General features: G+C 37.2%; 1 protein-coding gene across 4 annotated transcripts in view; it reads right to left on the bottom strand.

Annotated features, from left to right (window-relative positions):
• MSRB3 (methionine sulfoxide reductase B3) overlaps window positions 1-17,484 on the bottom strand; it is a 182,409-nt gene that overhangs the window by 108,400 nt on the left and 56,525 nt on the right. For all 4 annotated transcript variants that reach the window (XM_027542452.1, XM_027542451.1, XM_027542453.1 and 1 more), the window contains 2 exons: window positions 13,884-13,992; window positions 12,194-12,271 (listed from right to left, as the gene is read on the bottom strand). In XM_027542452.1, coding sequence (XP_027398253.1) covers window positions 12,194-12,271; window positions 13,884-13,992 — 187 coding nt within the window. The remainder of the gene's footprint in view (window positions 1-12,193; window positions 12,272-13,883; window positions 13,993-17,484) is intronic.

The following is a 17,484-nucleotide window of genomic DNA, read 5'->3' as shown; positions in this document are numbered from 1 at the left end:
GAACTCTGGGAGTTGGTGACGGACAGGGAGGCCTGGCGTGCTGAATTCATGGGGTCACAAAGAGTCGGAAACGACTGAGCAACTGAACTGAACTGAACTGAATATATTAAACCTGAAACTGTGTATCTTATATTACCTTACCAATACCTTTTCATATTTCTAGCTCTCTTGGCTTGTCTGAATCTATCTACTTACCTGTTTTCTGTTCATTAGCCCTGCATTCTTCTATGTCTCATACGATATTAAATTCATCTCATGTGTTTCTATTTCAGTTATTGCATTTTCAGACCTAGAACTATTTTATTCTTAACAACAGATTTCTGTTCTCTGGTGAAATTCTCCATCTTGCAATCTATTTTCATAAATATATTAATCACAGCTATTTTAAATCTGTGCCTGATGACTTGACTATCTGGATATCTGAGCCATTTACAGACCTGTTTCTTCTGTCAGTTTATTTCCCTTGGTCCTTTACTTTGGTATGCCTGGTAATTTTTGATGAATGCCAGACATTGTGTATGAAAAATTGGACTCTGAATGATGATGATGTAATCTTCTACAGAGGGTTTATCCTATTCTCTGATAGGCAGCTGGAATGGGGTGGGGAAGGGGGAAAGATTAACTTAATCTAATCAGGGACTGAACTCAGTTGGGGTTGGGTTGCAGTTTTTGATAAATTTGGTCTACCTTTGATTTGCCCCATTATACTGGTGTGCTAAAGCTCAAAAAAGACTATTGTTATAATTTTTAAAACTTTGGGATATAGTTGCTGAACATAAACAATATTAAAAACCAATTATATAAATTTAGAATTAAATTATAAACAAAGATAATACATATTCAAAATTCACCTCTTCTAAATTTTCAACTAAATTTAACTATTGTTCTATGCTATTTACATCTGTGTATTTGTATTATAAAAATACTGTATAATGATGTTACTACACATCTCTTGTCAACTCCACATTCAGTAATATGAGAGTTGTAACTTGAAATAGCCTAAGGTGGAAGTATCTGCACCACAAGAATCAGCAAGCCCTACCAATCAGGGTTTATCATTTTGTAGATTGTTTGGACCAGCTGTTCTCAACTGTTGGTAATTGTGGCTGCCCACCCCCACCCCAGGGTATTTGACAATTCTTGGGATTATATTTGTCATGATGGTGGGGAGGGGGTGGGAGAAAAAGAGGGACAAGAGCTACAGCTATCTGGTGGGTAGAGAATAAGGATGGCCTAAACATCCAAAAATGTATAGGGCAGCCCCCTATGACCAGGTATTATCCAGCCCAAACGTCAATAGTACTAAGGCTAAGAAATCCTAGTCTCCTGGCATTTCTGCTTCTAAACATCTGGAATCTTTACCTTTCTCCCATTGCCTAGAACTGGCAAACGCCTTTGAGGAAAGAAGTGAGCATTTTATCCCAGTTTATTTTGTTGTTCCTACTGTAATTTTTCTAGTGTTTTGAGTCACTATTTAGTTCAGTTGTTTTTAATCCTTCTTATATTCAATAAACATGTTTTGACTACATTTGATATCACTTTTGGTAGCTGACCTTGTCTATTTTCACTTTCTGCTCTTTTCAGTGTTCCTTGTAAAAGGTCCCAGCCCTGTCCATCTCTGCCTTAGTTGGAATAGGTGCATCTTTGCAGTTGCAAGCAGTGCTACTGTTGAAAGAAGCATCCACTAAAATTAAGTTCCCTGAGAGGTCTCTAGATGTTAGCTTGAAAAGTGTGGCAGGGGGTAACAATTTAGAGACTCCAAGTTTTTATTTATACTTCTACCATTCCAGTATCAACTTGAATCATTTAACTCTGCTGTTACTCTTGATTTACTGGAACTAAAGCCATTTATTTAATAAATAATTTAAGTAGCCAGGCTATGTAGCATCTTAGGTCAGTTGGTAAAGAATCCACCTGCAGTGCAGGAGACCTGGAGTCAATCCCTGGGTTGAGAAGATCTCTGGAGAAGGGAAAGGCTACCCATTCCAGTATTCTGGCCTGGAGAATTTAATGGACTGTATAGTCCATGGGGTTGAAAAGAGTCAGACACTACTGAGCGACTTTCACTTTCATACCCCTGCACAGGGTGCAGATGTTAGCTGCAAAAGTCCTACATCATGACCTCTTCTCTCTAGAGGTTTCTAGATTTGTTAGGGACAGACTTGTAAGTAACTAATGTATTAAAACTCTCAGTTACTTCATCTAAGTTCCATTATTTGGGGAATTTAGAATCCACATTAAATTATTGGATAGAAACTGACTTAATTTTAGATTTGTATGCTACTTATATTTTACCATGTAAAATTTTAAAGCTGCAGTCTTCACAAACCTTATTTATATTTATATCTTTATATCTTTTTAAAGTATCTAAAAATTGGAAAAAAAAAATCTTTTGACCTCGCTGCACAGCATGTGGGATCTTAGTTCCCCAAGCAGGAATTGAATCTGCACACCCTGCATTGGCAGCATGGGGGGTCCTAACCACTGGACCACCAGCGAAGTCCCTTAACTATTTTCTAAATTGAAGTATAGTTATTTTACAATGTTGTGTTAGTTTCAGATATATGGCAAAGTGTATCAGTTATACATATATGTACATATGTTTGTTCTTCAGAATCTTTTTCATTATAGGTTATTAGGACTATAGTTCCTCATGGGTCCTTACGGTTTATCTAGTTTATATATAATAGTATGTATATGTTAATCCCAAACTCCTAATTTACCTCTCCCCATCACTATCCCCTTTGGTAAACATGAATTTCTTTGCTTTCTGGGTCTGTGAGTCTATTTCTGCTTTGTAAATAAGTTCATTTGTATCTTTTTCTTAGATTCTACATGTAAGTGATATCATGATATTCATCTTTCTCTGACTTATTTCACTTAATAATCTCTAGGTCCTCCATGTTGCTGCATATGGCATGTCATTCTTTTTATGGCTAACTAATATTCCATTGTATATATGTGCCACATCTTTATCTGTTCATCTGTCTATGGACATTTAGGTTGTTTCTATGTCTTGGCTATTGTAAACAGTGCTGTTATGAACACTGGGGTTCATGCATCTTTTCTAATTATAGTTTTGTCTGGATATATGCCCAGGAGCAGGATTGCAGGATCATATGGTAACTATTTTTAGTTTTTTTGGGAATCTCCATACTGTTTCCCACAGTGCCTGCACCAACAGTGTAGGAGGGTGCCCTTTTCTCCACACCCTCTCCAGCATTTATTATTTGTAGACTTTGATGATGGCCAGTCTGACAGGTATGAGGTGATACCTCATTGCAGTTTTGATTTGCATTTCTCTACTGACTGCTGATATTGAGCATCTTTTCAAGTGCCTGTTGGTCATCTGTATATCTTATTTGGAAAAATGTCTATTCTTTTATCAGGTTGTTTGCCTTTTTGCAAGCCAGATGAGTTGTTCTTTATATCTTTTATAGCATGTTTATGTGTTTATTTCATTTGGTACAGAAGTACTATCAGTTAGAAAGGGCTAATGTTATTCTTACCATTTTACAGATGAGAAAAATGAGGTGGAATGTTTAAGTAACTTGCTCATGGTTATGCAGTTAAGTCCATGCCGGAACTTCATAAAACTTTATTTCCGCTTGGTACTCTGGATAGCTTCTGCACTTTTCTTTGATAATATTATGTGGTGGGTCACTTATCCATGTATAAGACACACTGAAGACATGTATCTGAGTGAAAATTTATGCAATTCTCATTGAACTGATGACCATGTTTTGAAAAAAGTATTATTCATTTATAAGAAGAGCAGCTTTGTGGACTGCCTCAGAAGTACTGGCTAAAACTTGTACATTATAAACTGTCTTCAAATAATTTCAAAGTCTGTGAATGGGAATAACAGATGTTCATTAATTTTCTGATGTATTTTCATATAATTAGGATAAATTTACATGAATTATAGTTTTTAGAGTTTTGCCTATTATGTTTCCCAATTTATTATGCATTCTAATTCACTAAGAAAAAACTAATCTATTTCTGTCTACATTGGAAAAATTAAACAACTAGGATTTAGTTAAAGAAATAGAAGGCAAGATTACCTTTCCCCATTTTTCCCCATTCCAAGATACACAGACAGTGCTATACCCAATGTCAACTATCCAAAGATTTTATGTGTAATTATCACTTCAATTTTTCTATATGTGTCTATGTAGTTTTTAATTAGAGAAATGCAGTTACAATTATCTTTGCATATTGTCAGACTTTGAATCATGCCTTACTCTAGTTTTCAAGTTTCTCAAACTGGAGTTGTTCTTTATGTTATGCTATGCTTTTATGATTTTACTATTTATGCTTTTCTTTTGATGGTTTAATGAATCAGGTTTAATTAGTCAGAAAAACTAACAATATTTTTCTCTCGCTATCTTTGCCAGTAATTCCATGAAGTACTTTTCTTTCATTCTAGCTGTGGTCTTGCCCTGAGGTTTCAGGTGATTTGAAGACAGAACAGTAATTCTCTACATTACAGATGCTTTCCCTGTATATCATTGTATGTATGGACAAGACAGAAAGGATCAATGGGATGAGAGAAGTCAATTTGGTATTCTCTTCAAAATAATATATGAGTTATTTAGATATAACAAAAGTTTAAATCACTACTCAGAAATCTAGTTCATTTCATAATGGTTTCACCATACTGGAGAGCTTACTTTGTTAAAGGATTTAGAATGAGGTGAAGGGCAATTCAGGTCTTTTAAATTCAAGTTAAATGTACTTTGTTAAAGGTTAAGAAACATTTGCTAGAATTATGAACAATTTCCAGCTAGAGTTCCATAAAAAGAAAGCTTGAAGTTAAATTCATGCTACTCTTCCTGGTAGAATTCCATAGTGACTGGAATGGTTTATGAGTAGATATCATATGGATAGGAAAAGAATTGGAAGAATGGAATTTGAATAGAAAGTAAGGATGAAAAACTCCTTCATTCTTCCCCTATCTCCTCCCACTCTGTGCTTCCAACACACACACACACACACACACACACACACACCACTCTATCAGAAGAGGGAAAACTTATGTTGAAAGTCTCCTTTAGTAATAATAAATGGAATAGAATAGTTGAATAAATTGTGTGTGGTACTGAACTGGAATTTCTTCAGTGAAATGGCTTATGTTCTTAGAGAGCTGAAAAAAGGCTTAAATCTTCTAGTAGCCTGGAATAAGATTGCACAGGAGGCGCATGTGAAATGCAGCATGTGTGAACAGTTTTGCCGCAGAGTCCCATCTGAAACAGCAACATAGCTGGAGCAGTGACTCACCACACTAACATCTACTGTTAACAGACAGACGCTCTCTAGTAAAGCCTGCACTTTCTCATGTTAGAAGGAGCTTCTTAGACTGTTGTGATGGTATGATATGTTCCTCAAACTCGGTCAGGCCACTTGAATTTAACATTGTTGAATACTTGCCATATACTTGGCATTTTTCTTACACCTGTTTGGTTTTATTTTCCCCACTTTATAGGTGATGAATTTGAGGTCACACATCTGGCTTGGTATTCAATTCAACCCATCAACTGATTTTAGCCCGTGCTTGTTCTGATTGTCTGATAAAAATGAAGATATAAAGAAATTTCAAGATAGAAGGAAAGACATTTAAAAGAGCTCATGTCAGGTGGCCTCAATTTTCTCAGAAATATAGGGACAGAATTTAAAACAGAAAAGTGATAAAAAAAATTTGGAACACAGTTCCTTGAGAAACTGTAACGGGGGGTTAGTAGTGAAAATAAAATGACTTTCCAGTTTTAATAACTAGAATCCAGCCCAGAAATCCAACTGCTGCCCTACTTCTCAGATGGTAAATGGCCCGATGGCTTCCTAAACACTGGCTACATCTTCCTGCTCAGACTCCAAGGGACTTCCCTGAGGATAGCCACCAGCCTGAAGCTGAGTTCTTCTTAATGGCCTGCCATGATGCATCTGCTTATTTTGATTCAGCCCTCCCTGATGCCGGGAAAGATTGAGGGCAGGAGGAGAACAGGACGACAGAGGGTGAGTTGGCATCATAGACTGAATGGATGTGAGCTTGGGCAAACTCCAGGAGATGGTGAAGGACAGGAAAGCCTGGCGTGCTGCAGTCCACGTAGCAGCAAAGAGTTGGACACGACTGAGCGACTGAACAAGACAACAGCCCTCCCCAGATTGGAAGAGTCTTCAATTTTCAACTTAAATACTATGACAAAGGCAGATTTTTCAAGGAATTGAGGTGTGTGTGTATGTATGTGTGTTGCATTTGTTCAAGTATGCCGAGTAAACTAATCAGATATGAGTGATCAAAATAAAATTTTAAAATTCATTTTCCTATAATTAACTTTGTTCTTTCCTAAAAGTTTGAGTATTACTGTTTTGAATCCATGTACACCATCTGTATGTTCTTCACAAGATACTTATCCTCTCAGTTTCTTCATCTATAAAATGTTTTGCTGTGAAGACTGAGTTAAATACAAAGCACTTAGAACCATAATAAGCAAGAAGTAAGTGCTATGTACTCTTGATTATTATTTACTATTATTATTATCCTCATCATTAGTGAACCTGTGTAAAATGAGCTATTAATTCAGTGCAAGGCCTTATTAGTAAACATGTAGAAAATAAAAACTGTCTTATGTGGCTCCTGAAAACCTTAAAATTATTAGGAGCTGATTAATATGGTTAACATTGAGGTTTATCAGCTGACAAGGAAAAACGTTCCCACTGAAGCTACTAAACCCCTGTTTTCTTTTCTTTTCAGCTCCAGAAATCTATCTTGTGAACTGTTCTGGCTTAATTCCCATTTTCATCATGCGTTTGTCTTATTCAAAGTCTTTCCACAGTCTATCTCACAAACTTCAGACATGCCTCTGATCAACAAACAAATATTTGGTGGCTATTTTATGCCAGAGGCTAGAGATATAAATAGATATAAATAGCGCTTCCCTTGTAGTTCAGTTGGTAAAGATCTGTCTGCAACACAGGAGACCCAGGTTTAATCCCTGGGTTGGGAAGATCCTCTGGGAAAGGAAATGGCAACCTCCTCCAGTATTCTTGCCTGGAGAATCCCATGGACAGAGGAGCCTGGCGGGGTACAGTCCACAGGGTCGCAAGAGTCAGACACAACTTAGCGACTAAACCACCAGAGATATAAATACGACTAAGGCATGGCCTTGCAACTGTGGAGTTTACTTACTAGTGAGCAGACAGGCACATAAACAGATAATTACAAAACAAAGTGGGACTTCCCAGGTGGCGCTAGTGGTAGAGAACCCGCCTGCCAATGCAAGAGACCTGAGACACAGATTCAATCCCTGGGTCAGGAAGATCCCCCAGAGGAGGGCATGGCAACCCACACCAGGGTTCTTGCCTTGGAGAATCCCACGGACAGTAGAGCCTGGAGGACTTCAGTCCACGGGGTTGCAAAGAGTCGGACACGACTGAACAACTTAGCATGCACTCACGCACAGAACAAAGCAGAAAGTGCAATGAAGGAAATGCATGCATACAAGGTGCTATGGGAGCAGAGATGAAGAACACCAGAGTTCACCCTGGAAAGCTCAGATTTGGCTTCTGGAGGAAAGGATGCCAAGGCTTAAAGAATTTCAAGCAGAAACTTAAAAGGCTTCGCTGGGATCCCAAGGCTTCCTTATTTGCTCCTTTTAACCCTCTAGACATTTCACCATTACTCCCAACATAACTCACCTCCCAACTCCTTCTGTACCAGTCTCAGAACTGTTTCCTTGAAAAACCCAGTTTTGATCCTATCTCTAATTCCTTACCTCGTATGGCATTCTCTATCAGATGTTCTCTGCCTGGTGGTGTGTTCTCATCTCCTCCATGAAAACAGACCCTACTGGAATACAGTCACATACTCTCCTATTACTCACGAAAGCACTTCAAACAGGTATGTGCAGATTAATGTTGTTTCTCCACAGTTTGTCATTATTTATTGTTTATCATATCACACCAACAAAACTATAAATACATTAAGGAAAAAAAGTGTTCACAAATTTATTTTGTTTCACAATACCTGGCAAAGTGTGAGCAAAATCCAAGATGTCAAAAATACTTTCTGAATTAAATTATTTCACCAATGCCTTTTATGGTTTATCTGATGTGCAATAAATTCATTTTATGAAAGTTTAGAAGTTCAAATAGCCAGAGAAGAGAACATTCTTACTTCTGTCAGTTAATTTACTAACTGAAAGTCAGTAGTACTATATGAGAAATAAACTTAGCTTGGTAGAATTTGTGAATGTGAAGAAAACGTGAACCATGGAATAAATTACGCAGTTGGTTTATAAAGCAGCCTGTGAATAACGTTCTTGTACTTGGTAAGCAGTAAAAAAGCAGTATATTGTTGAGAGGGAATGTACTTAGGGGAGAGTACAAGTTTTGAATGGCCTTTTATGTAAGGAAGTATTTTATATATACATATATATATCAGTCAAGTAAATGAAGAGAATTATACATATATGTGAATGTGGGCACATACACACACAAAATGAGTGTGAGTAAGGTAACAGAAATGGCAGTTGGAAAAACAACCTTTTCATACTGCTAATGATTTTAAACTCAGCACTTCCTTCTTATTACTTTTTATTTATCTGTTTTCCTCCCATTGTTTTTTGTCCTATTGTTCCTCTATTTAGTCTTTTCTGCCGAATTTTCTCTCCTCACTCCCTCCTAACAAAACCTCCACACACTTTCTCATTCACACTCATACTAACCCAAGTTAATTGTTCCCACACTTTGTGTTCAAAGTATGAAACCAGCTATATCAAGAGGGGGTCTGACAGTGAAGCCATTAATTCACTAGACTACTGAGTGGCTTTCAAACTTTTGCTCACGAATCCCTAAAAGAATTTTGAATAAAACAGCGACTCTGTGCCAGTTATCAATACATTGCCTGTCACCTCTAAATGTATCTTCTTCACCTGCTTTGCTAAAATGGAGCTGGGACCTTTAAATATTTTTTTTTATTTGTCAGCCAACACGATATTAAACTTTGTCAGTAGAGGACACAGGAGAAGGATACAGGAGAAGGAGGTTTTTCCTTCTTGGTTTCAGTATGCTTTCCAAACAGGCTCCTGCAGAGCCCGCTGCCTCCCTGGCATGTGGCTCACGTGGTGCATGGAGTGTCCCGTATTTGCAGGCCCTAGCAATGGGGACAGCTTCCCCAGCACCCAACTCCCTGGTATACACAGCCTCTCTGGTTGCCGACACTTTGAGCCACGCTGCTTCTCTGGCGATGGCTCCTGTGACTCCAGTATCTCCTCTGCAGCAAGGTGCTGGTTTCAGGGCACGGGGATGAGCAGCGCCTGGTGGCCAGCAGCCTGCCCTGGCACCTCCCTCAGGTAGTTTTGGAGTGGAGGGCCCCCAGTGAGACACTTCCCTGCAAAGAGCTTTCCCCAGCACCCCAGAAAGGAGGTATCCAGTAAATTCCAGGAGGCAGATTCCCAGAAAGTTGCACCATCGTAGCCCCATAGTGACTCCTGGGCCATCAGCCCCTGGAAACAGGGGCAGTTTGCAGGGGAAGCTTTCCCTTGAGGTCTGTCTCAGCCCTAGGGGTCATGGTCACTTCCTATATTTGCTGTCTCTATATTCTTCAGAATTTCTATTTGCTTCTTACCTACCAATCCCTCATCACCACCATTCTCTGTCACATGTAGTCATTCTCTGTATTAGACTTTCCTGTTCAAATTATTGTGTGGCTTCTGTATCCAGATTGGGTGCTGACTGATACACACTTCCTCATACATTTTAATGTGATAGCTAAAATTTCTTACCAAGAAGTTAAATAATTGAAAAAAGATAAATTATCTGGTGTTCTGAATATAGATATTCTTAAAATATATTTTTGTCAAAACCGTAGAGTGATGTATCTAGATCAGTTAACGAATGGAGAAGACTACTGTATAACCTGATTGCAAACTGTCTCAAGTAAATCGGATTTATTTCCTGTACACACATATATACACAAAGACTTTCATCTAAAAATTTTGAACAAATATGTCCGTACATGTTTTCATGACACACATCTCACTTATGACTGGTAGAACATGGATAGACAGACAGACAGATGGAGCGATAGATAACAGACAGCTGGCAGGCAGACTGAGTATCTCCAAGATGAAATACTGTTTCAATACTTTTTTTTTTTTAACCAGTTCAATACTTCTCAATGTTTTATTTTTGGGTTTTTTTTTTTTTTTTTTTTTGGTTTTTTGGCCTTGCTTTCAAGGGTCTTTCCAGAAGTAATGCATTCTTGAACTGTCGTTTTGCTCAATGCCTTAGAGATTTTTACCCTGTGATGATAAATCATAGTAAGCATTGGGATGGGTGGAAGCTATGCCATCCTTTGTGAAGTGGGAGAAGGGGAACCATGACAGAGGAGATTGGAAGGACGAGGTGGCAGACTACAGACTCCCTCAGTAACAGACAGCAGTTTCAAGAAAATGCTTGCATAGGGCTGAGGATCAGAAAATTGCTTCCCTCAAAGCTGTTCATGCCCTGTGGACACCCAGGGTACAAGTTTTCCAGTATGAAGAAAGCAGCGCCAGACCAAAGAACTACTGCATTCTATACTGAAGGCCAAAGAGAGATATTGTTCCCCCTAAAACTGACAAGAAACCAAGTGGGACAAGTTCAGCATTTTTTTTTTCATGTAATGCAGACTAAAAATATTAAATTATATTCCATAAAAATTTAGAAACTAAAAGCTTTCCTTACAAGAATGCTAAAGTTTCCTTTAGAGTCAGTATCACATCAAATATGAAACTCCTGAACCCCACCAGTACCTATGGTTGAATAAAGGTCTTGCTTTTACTATTTGTGACTCAAGATGTCACATGGCTTAAATCCTTCATTTACAGTGGCTCTGTTTCTTATTTAAAACAGTGAGTTTTCCTTAGATCCACTACTTCACTGCATCATATAATAAGGAAAGAAATGAAGAATCTTAAACAAAAGCAAAGGAGATGTGGCCAATTTTTACCATTTGGGATATTAACAAGTTTAACATGTCTCGGCAACTATCTTAAGTGTTATATCAACTATTATGACACAAACTAAAGGTGTTGAAATATAAAGACGTGTGTTTTCTGAGAGGAAATGGGTGACAATTTGAAGGGCTGGTTTTTTTTAACAGAATGAATAAATACATAAGAATTCAGAACAGATTCTCAACCAATACTAATGTGCAATAAGGTTTATGCAAGTTAAGAAAGATTTTAAACTCAAAAAAAATTTTTTTAAGGAAACTACTGTTTCCTGTTATTTCTGGAAAATCTATAAATGCTAGTGTTTTCAAAAGGAAACATTTGCGAGGAGATATTAAGTATGTTTTACAAGCTACACATATCAGATTCTTGTTTGTGCATTTCCCCTAAGAAATTTGTAATTCTGTTTTAAATAAATGACACTTACTCGCAATTAAAGTTTCTTTTTATTCCCCTAAATCAGCATCTCCATGGGGAGTATGGGGCTCCTAGGATTTTTTTCTTCCTAAATAAATACATTTTTAATAAAGAGTTTTCTTTCTTGGATAACATCCATAATCTCTAGAATACAATGTCTGACTTAACTATTCCATTAAAAAAGAAAATCTATGTACTGCCTGTTTTATAGTAATCTATTGGGATCTTTAAAATAAAAGATTTTCAATCAATGCAAAACTTTAAACTCAGAGTATGTAATTTACTTACATATGTATAAATATTTGTTATAATTCCCACTTGACTGTCAATAAAGGTATTGCCCTTTACTGCAGAAGTGTGAATAATCCAGTTGGTGGATAATATTCAATCTGAAGGATGCATGTAAAGAACTTCCAATATGGTCCAATAAATAAATTTAGGGCCATCACTTGGTGATAGAAAAATAAATAAATATAGACATTTTTATGTTCACCAAAATCTCTTTCATAGCTCTGCTAAGCACCTTGGTTACTGAGATGAACAAGTTAATGCTAGGTATTTTAAAAGATTCGAGTAACAAGAAATCAGCCAAACTGATTTCTACCGAACTGGTAATTTATTATGAAAGCCAATAATTACTTTTGTTTTGTGGTGGGGGGTCAGGGAGTAGAAAAATTAGAAATAAGAAAATTTAGGAATGGGAAGATCGAATGTGAACAGGCAAAATCAAGCTCGTTACCATCTGTGATTTGCTCACATCCTTAGGTTTTTAATATACTTACTTAAACAACGGAGTTCCACAAACAACACATTTGTATATTCCAGGATCTTTGTGATGTGTATATTCTCCTTCGAAGGCACTGATACACAATAAACAGAGAATAAAAAAAATTAAACAAAGTTAGCATTATTTCTTATAGAACGTATTTGCTTAAAATATATTTCTCTAATAAATCTTTCAAGGGCTTTTTGTTTTAAAATGAGAACAGACCAAACATATGGAAATCTGAACATTACTAATGTATTTCAAATCTGTATAATAAAATGTGCATATAACTACTACAAACTAATACAGGTTAAATTTTTAAAAAAATCAAGCCGTCTAGTCATGTAATGCTTAGAAACTTTTTTTCCTATTAAAAAAAAAGCTTGTAGTTCAGATTCACAGAGAAAAACATTATTACATGAGATTTCTGCTCCTCTACAGTGTCCAAGAATGTATACCAGAAAATACAGAAGGGTTCAACACTTCAAGTGGAAGGAGTCTTGTTTTCTGGTTTGAAAAGGAATATTGCAGCTTTAAGGGAATATTTTTCTAAGTTAACAATCTTAAAGGCTAGGAGGTCATTCAGCTAATACAAATCAGCTGTGCTAGCCCAACAAAAAGTCTATGTGCTCTGCAGCTTGTTTTTATTATCCTTTCACCCTCTTTATGAGGTCCAATTTTTTATAAACAGAATTTTTAAGAATGACCTAATCTCTAGTTGTTTGTGTGCATTAAATCATTTTGCTAGTCATGTACACAACAGGACGAGTGGACGTCTCGGGCGAGACCCGAGTCCATCTCTAGCTCCTTGCGGGGTGAGGGTGGACTTTGTCAGAGATTCAACATTTGGTCAAGTCAGTAAACAGTATATACTGTGACAGGAAGAGAGTGTTGCCTATTAACAAAGACCCCATGTGTGGTAAAGAGCTCTTTCAGTTCATGAATGAAAACAAGAAGTTACATCATTAATAAATTTGGATCAGAGGTAAGTTACGGCCTTATGCCAAGCTCCATGGTATAAATTAGACAACAGAATGGTCAGACTCTGGCAAGTTACCTTTGAGCTGGAATCAGCTGAGAGAGACTTTATTCACCAAAAACAGTCTTGGAAGTGAACAAACTCTTTTTTCAGAACTTAGGGCGAACTTCCAAGGACCAAAGCCATGTGAGGGCAGTTATTGAAAATTTTTGACATTCCAACCACAAATGAGCCAATAAATACTTTCTCCACATGTGCTTCAAAAAGAAATTGGAGTGGGGTAGAAAGGAACTAAATTATGCTACCTTCTTTTTGCAGCCAAAACATCTATACTTACAATGGCCACCTTCAAATTTTCAGCATCCTGGCAAAGTGCCATTCCCTCATGGTTTTGCTTACTGTGATGTCTTCCCAAAAAATGTACCTAAATCGCTATTACTTCCACACATTTTGTAGTAAACTAAAAACAGGCCCTTAACAAAAGCCTTGTGACTTTACAAAAGATAGAGTGTTCATTAAATGGGGGAAAGAATAAATAAAACTTAGTCTTAATCTAAACAATACCATTTTCAACCTTTTCAAGGATACTAATTTGTAGACTTTAGCAAATAAGTGCAGAATCCTTTGAATTAAATGGCAAGGGAGAGGATTCAAAGGTTGGAGCAGGGGTACAGACGATGAAGAAAACTAGCTCTTGCCTAATGACATGCTCGTAAGCTTGCCTTACCTTTCGGTCCCTTTCTCCTGAGTGACATGGTATTGCAGGGGTGTTAGCCGCTTCCTCAGTTCCTGCTGGGAAAAGACCACCTTACAGTTCTTTTTATCCCTACATGACCCTGGAAAAAGAGAGGATATGGGAGAAGGAGGACTTTTAGCTTCAATCCTAAATAATTGCTTTGGCTGACCGCCACAACACAGCTTCTGCTGTCACTTGTCAATGACCAGAGCAGTCCCTAACACACTCGACAAACTTACCTGAACTGCAGTTACTTCTCTCAATTTAGAAAGAAAGGTACTCAATATTCAAGAGATTCCACTGGTGCACTAATGATGTGCTACAGCCAAAGCTGCTAGCACGAGACAGTAAAAACCCATTGAACATTCACAAAATGGGAATACATCCTTTATGTCTTCCAATACCTTGAATTTTTTTTACAAACAAATTCAAAAAGCATAACTATTTATAAGCATTTCTGCTGTATGTATAAGATGATGGGCATATTATGTTAAACAGTAACTCTCCATTCAATTAGTAGAAGAGCTTGAAACCGTCCTCCTTCAATTTCCATCCTGGGTGATTTAAATACTATCCTAGTTATTTACGGAACCTGAGAGATGCATTTTTCCACAACTAGGAATTGCGATTCTTTGTGATTCTGTTGGGGCTTCCCCAGTGGCTCAGCTGGTAAAGAATCTGCTGGAATGCAGGAGACAGAGGAGACGGGAGTTCGATCCCTGAGTTGGGAATATCCCCTGGAGAAGGGAAGGGCTACCCACTCCAGTATTCTTCCTGAAAAATTCCATGAACAGAGAAGCTTGGAGGGCTACAGTCCATAGGGTTGCAGAGTCGGAAAAACTGAAGCAAATGAGCACAGCACAGTCGTTCTGTCAGAGGCCTCACCGGGTTCTGAAGAGTCCTTTAAAATAAATATCTCTTGCAAGACTGTATCTTACCGTGTTTAAATGGGCAAGAAACTTGTAACAGACTCCAGAAGAAGGCATGTATACTAATATAGTTTCAAGAAGTTCCAAAAAAAGAGTGAGAAAAATAAGGAAGGTGGGAAAGACAAAGAAAAGAAAATTGGATTTTATTTATGGACCTATATTTTCCTTTTGTAAAGTATACCTAGGAAGACTTCACTGATTAAATGCATTTCAATGGTAAAATAATTTTAATGTGATTCTAATAACAATGTTAGCTTTTATTTCAACTTATATAGTCTGCAGTAAAATGTCCAGACAACACCTGCTTATATGTGTTATTCTGTCTTACCTGAACAAATGACTGAAGAGAAATACAGTCAGTCCTCTGTATCCGTGGGTTTCACAACTACAAACTCAACCAAACACGATGGAAAATATTCACCAGCCCCCTAAAATTCCAGAAAGTGCCAAAATGCAAACCTTGAGTTTGCCATGCTAAAGCAACTATTAATACAGCATTTACATTGCATTAGGTATTATTACAAGCAATCTAAAGATGATTTAAAGTATAAAGGAAGATGTGCATAGGTTATATGTAAATACTATGCCAATTTACATAAGGAACCTGAGAATCCTCAGATTTTGGTAACTGCAATCCCCCATGAATACTGAGGGATACCTTTAACTACAGACATGGCAACCCTTACTCAACGCAGTAAAGTTGCTTTTCTTTGCTTTTGCATCACAGGGTGAAAGAGGCATGCAGATGGCCCTACGTGCAAAAAATTTCTTACCATGTTTTGAAGTTACTAAGAGAAAGCTTGCTTAAGTTTCCAGAATAGTAAAAACTTCTTTGGAAACCTAAAAAAAAATATGATTGAGGAGTAAAAATGCTTCCTACTCCTTTTACTTTAAGGCACCTAGTGTCATAGTATATGAGATCACTGGAATTATAACAAGAGACAATTAACTAACCACTGACCCTGACTCCTCAGAAGAAGGATATCAGCTTCCAGAATCAGGGCCACCAGGACAGAGTGACTGATTCTCTATGAGAAAATATGGAGGCAGGAAAAGAGCAAACCAGAGGCAAACGGAAAAGCACACCTCGGAGCAGGCCTGTGGGTTGTCAAACAGCACCTCTTCCGACCTTCCACAGAGCATGGTTGGTGCTGCTCTGGCCTGAAAAGAGCCATAGGAATGAATAGCCGCCATGTCACTCACCTCACTGGACCCCCTATTACACCAGGCTTTATCCAAATACCTACTACTTACACTTTTTATATCTTCTAAGAGACAGACAGAAATGTTTCCTGAGAAATGTCTGTCTGATCAGAACAAGCCTCTCCACAGCTTGAAAGCAGAACTGGCTGTGAGAGGTGAGTCTCCACTCAATTCGCTACAGACATCTTAAAAGGTGTTTTTTGTTTCTGTTTCTTTATATGTTGGAAGGGTTGTATCTTTGTTGATTTTGTCCAGAAAAATTCATTAATTGCAAACCTAATATGACAAAAATATCTTGGTTAAAATTATTCTTTGCAGTGGCACAGATAATTAAACTCTGTACAGTTAAACAATTCTGAAACAATTCTGTCCAAAATATTTTTGTTAATATATGTTCATTCATACAAAAAGACCAATTGTGTTCCCAAAGTTGAGAGAACTAAGCTACCCATCTGTATGTCATTTAGTACAAGAGAAGCAACTGCAGGTTTAAATTACATGGTATTGGATTGCAATTTCCTAACATTGGATGCTTTTCTGCTTTTTTACCTTGAGTCATTTACTAAGGAGTGTTCATAAAAAGTAGCTTAAAGCACAGATGCTTGCAAATCGTTTAGGCAAAGATGTTTCTCTCTTTTTCATTCTCCTTCTCTCCAAAAATCTCTCTTTTCTGAAGAAAAAGAATAAAACTGTTGGTCAGTATTGACGAACCATGTCAAGTATTTGTACAAGGAGAGAAGGTAAAATTGAAAACATCTGATTGAAGTAAATAATACAAACATAAAAGCTTTGCTGGTGAATGAAGGGTATTGAAAAGACTTTATTTCATAGATTAGAAATTACTTTTGATCTAAACATTCTTAAAAGCAGATTGTTTTCCACTATGAACCATCTCATTAGTCGTGCTACAGAGACCTCATTTTAATGGCAAGCTTTGAAAGCGTGCTGCTGTACTCTTTTGTTAGGCTCCGTCTTATTTTGAGGGGTGGGGGGCGGGGGTAAAGATTTCATTCCAGCTTTCTTTGTTTGTCTTTCAAGAACCACTAAAGCAGTATTCACACAAATTTTGTAGGAATGTGCCCTATGTCATAGCCTACAAATTATTTGGTTTTGGTGCACTTAAAGGTCATCTTCCAAATTAACAAAATTTTCCTACATCCTGGCTTTTCAACCTTAAATATAAATATTGTTTCCTAACTGTAAGTGAGGTTTGTTCTTTAAGAAATGCTAGTGTTTATTTAAAGTTGTCAAACTTTGTACATTTTTATTCTTTGGTCATACTATGTTCTCAAAATAATTAGGCTTTTAAAGTGTGCCTAATAGCAAAAGGAAGTGTGTGTGGACTAGAAACAACTATTGTGATTTAATACGAAACAATGAGAAGTTAGTCAAATTTTAATAAATTTCTTGCCACATAGTTTAATAATAATATGCTTTCCTGGACAGTTGAAAGCTATACT

The sequence above is a fragment of the Bos indicus x Bos taurus genome, chromosome 5, assembly GCF_003369695.1.
Source record: "Bos indicus x Bos taurus breed Angus x Brahman F1 hybrid chromosome 5, Bos_hybrid_MaternalHap_v2.0, whole genome shotgun sequence".
Taxonomy (NCBI): Eukaryota; Metazoa; Chordata; class Mammalia; order Artiodactyla; family Bovidae; genus Bos; species Bos indicus x Bos taurus.
The sequence above is the reverse complement of the archived record's forward strand: the minus strand, read 5'-3'. Positions and strand labels throughout refer to the sequence as shown.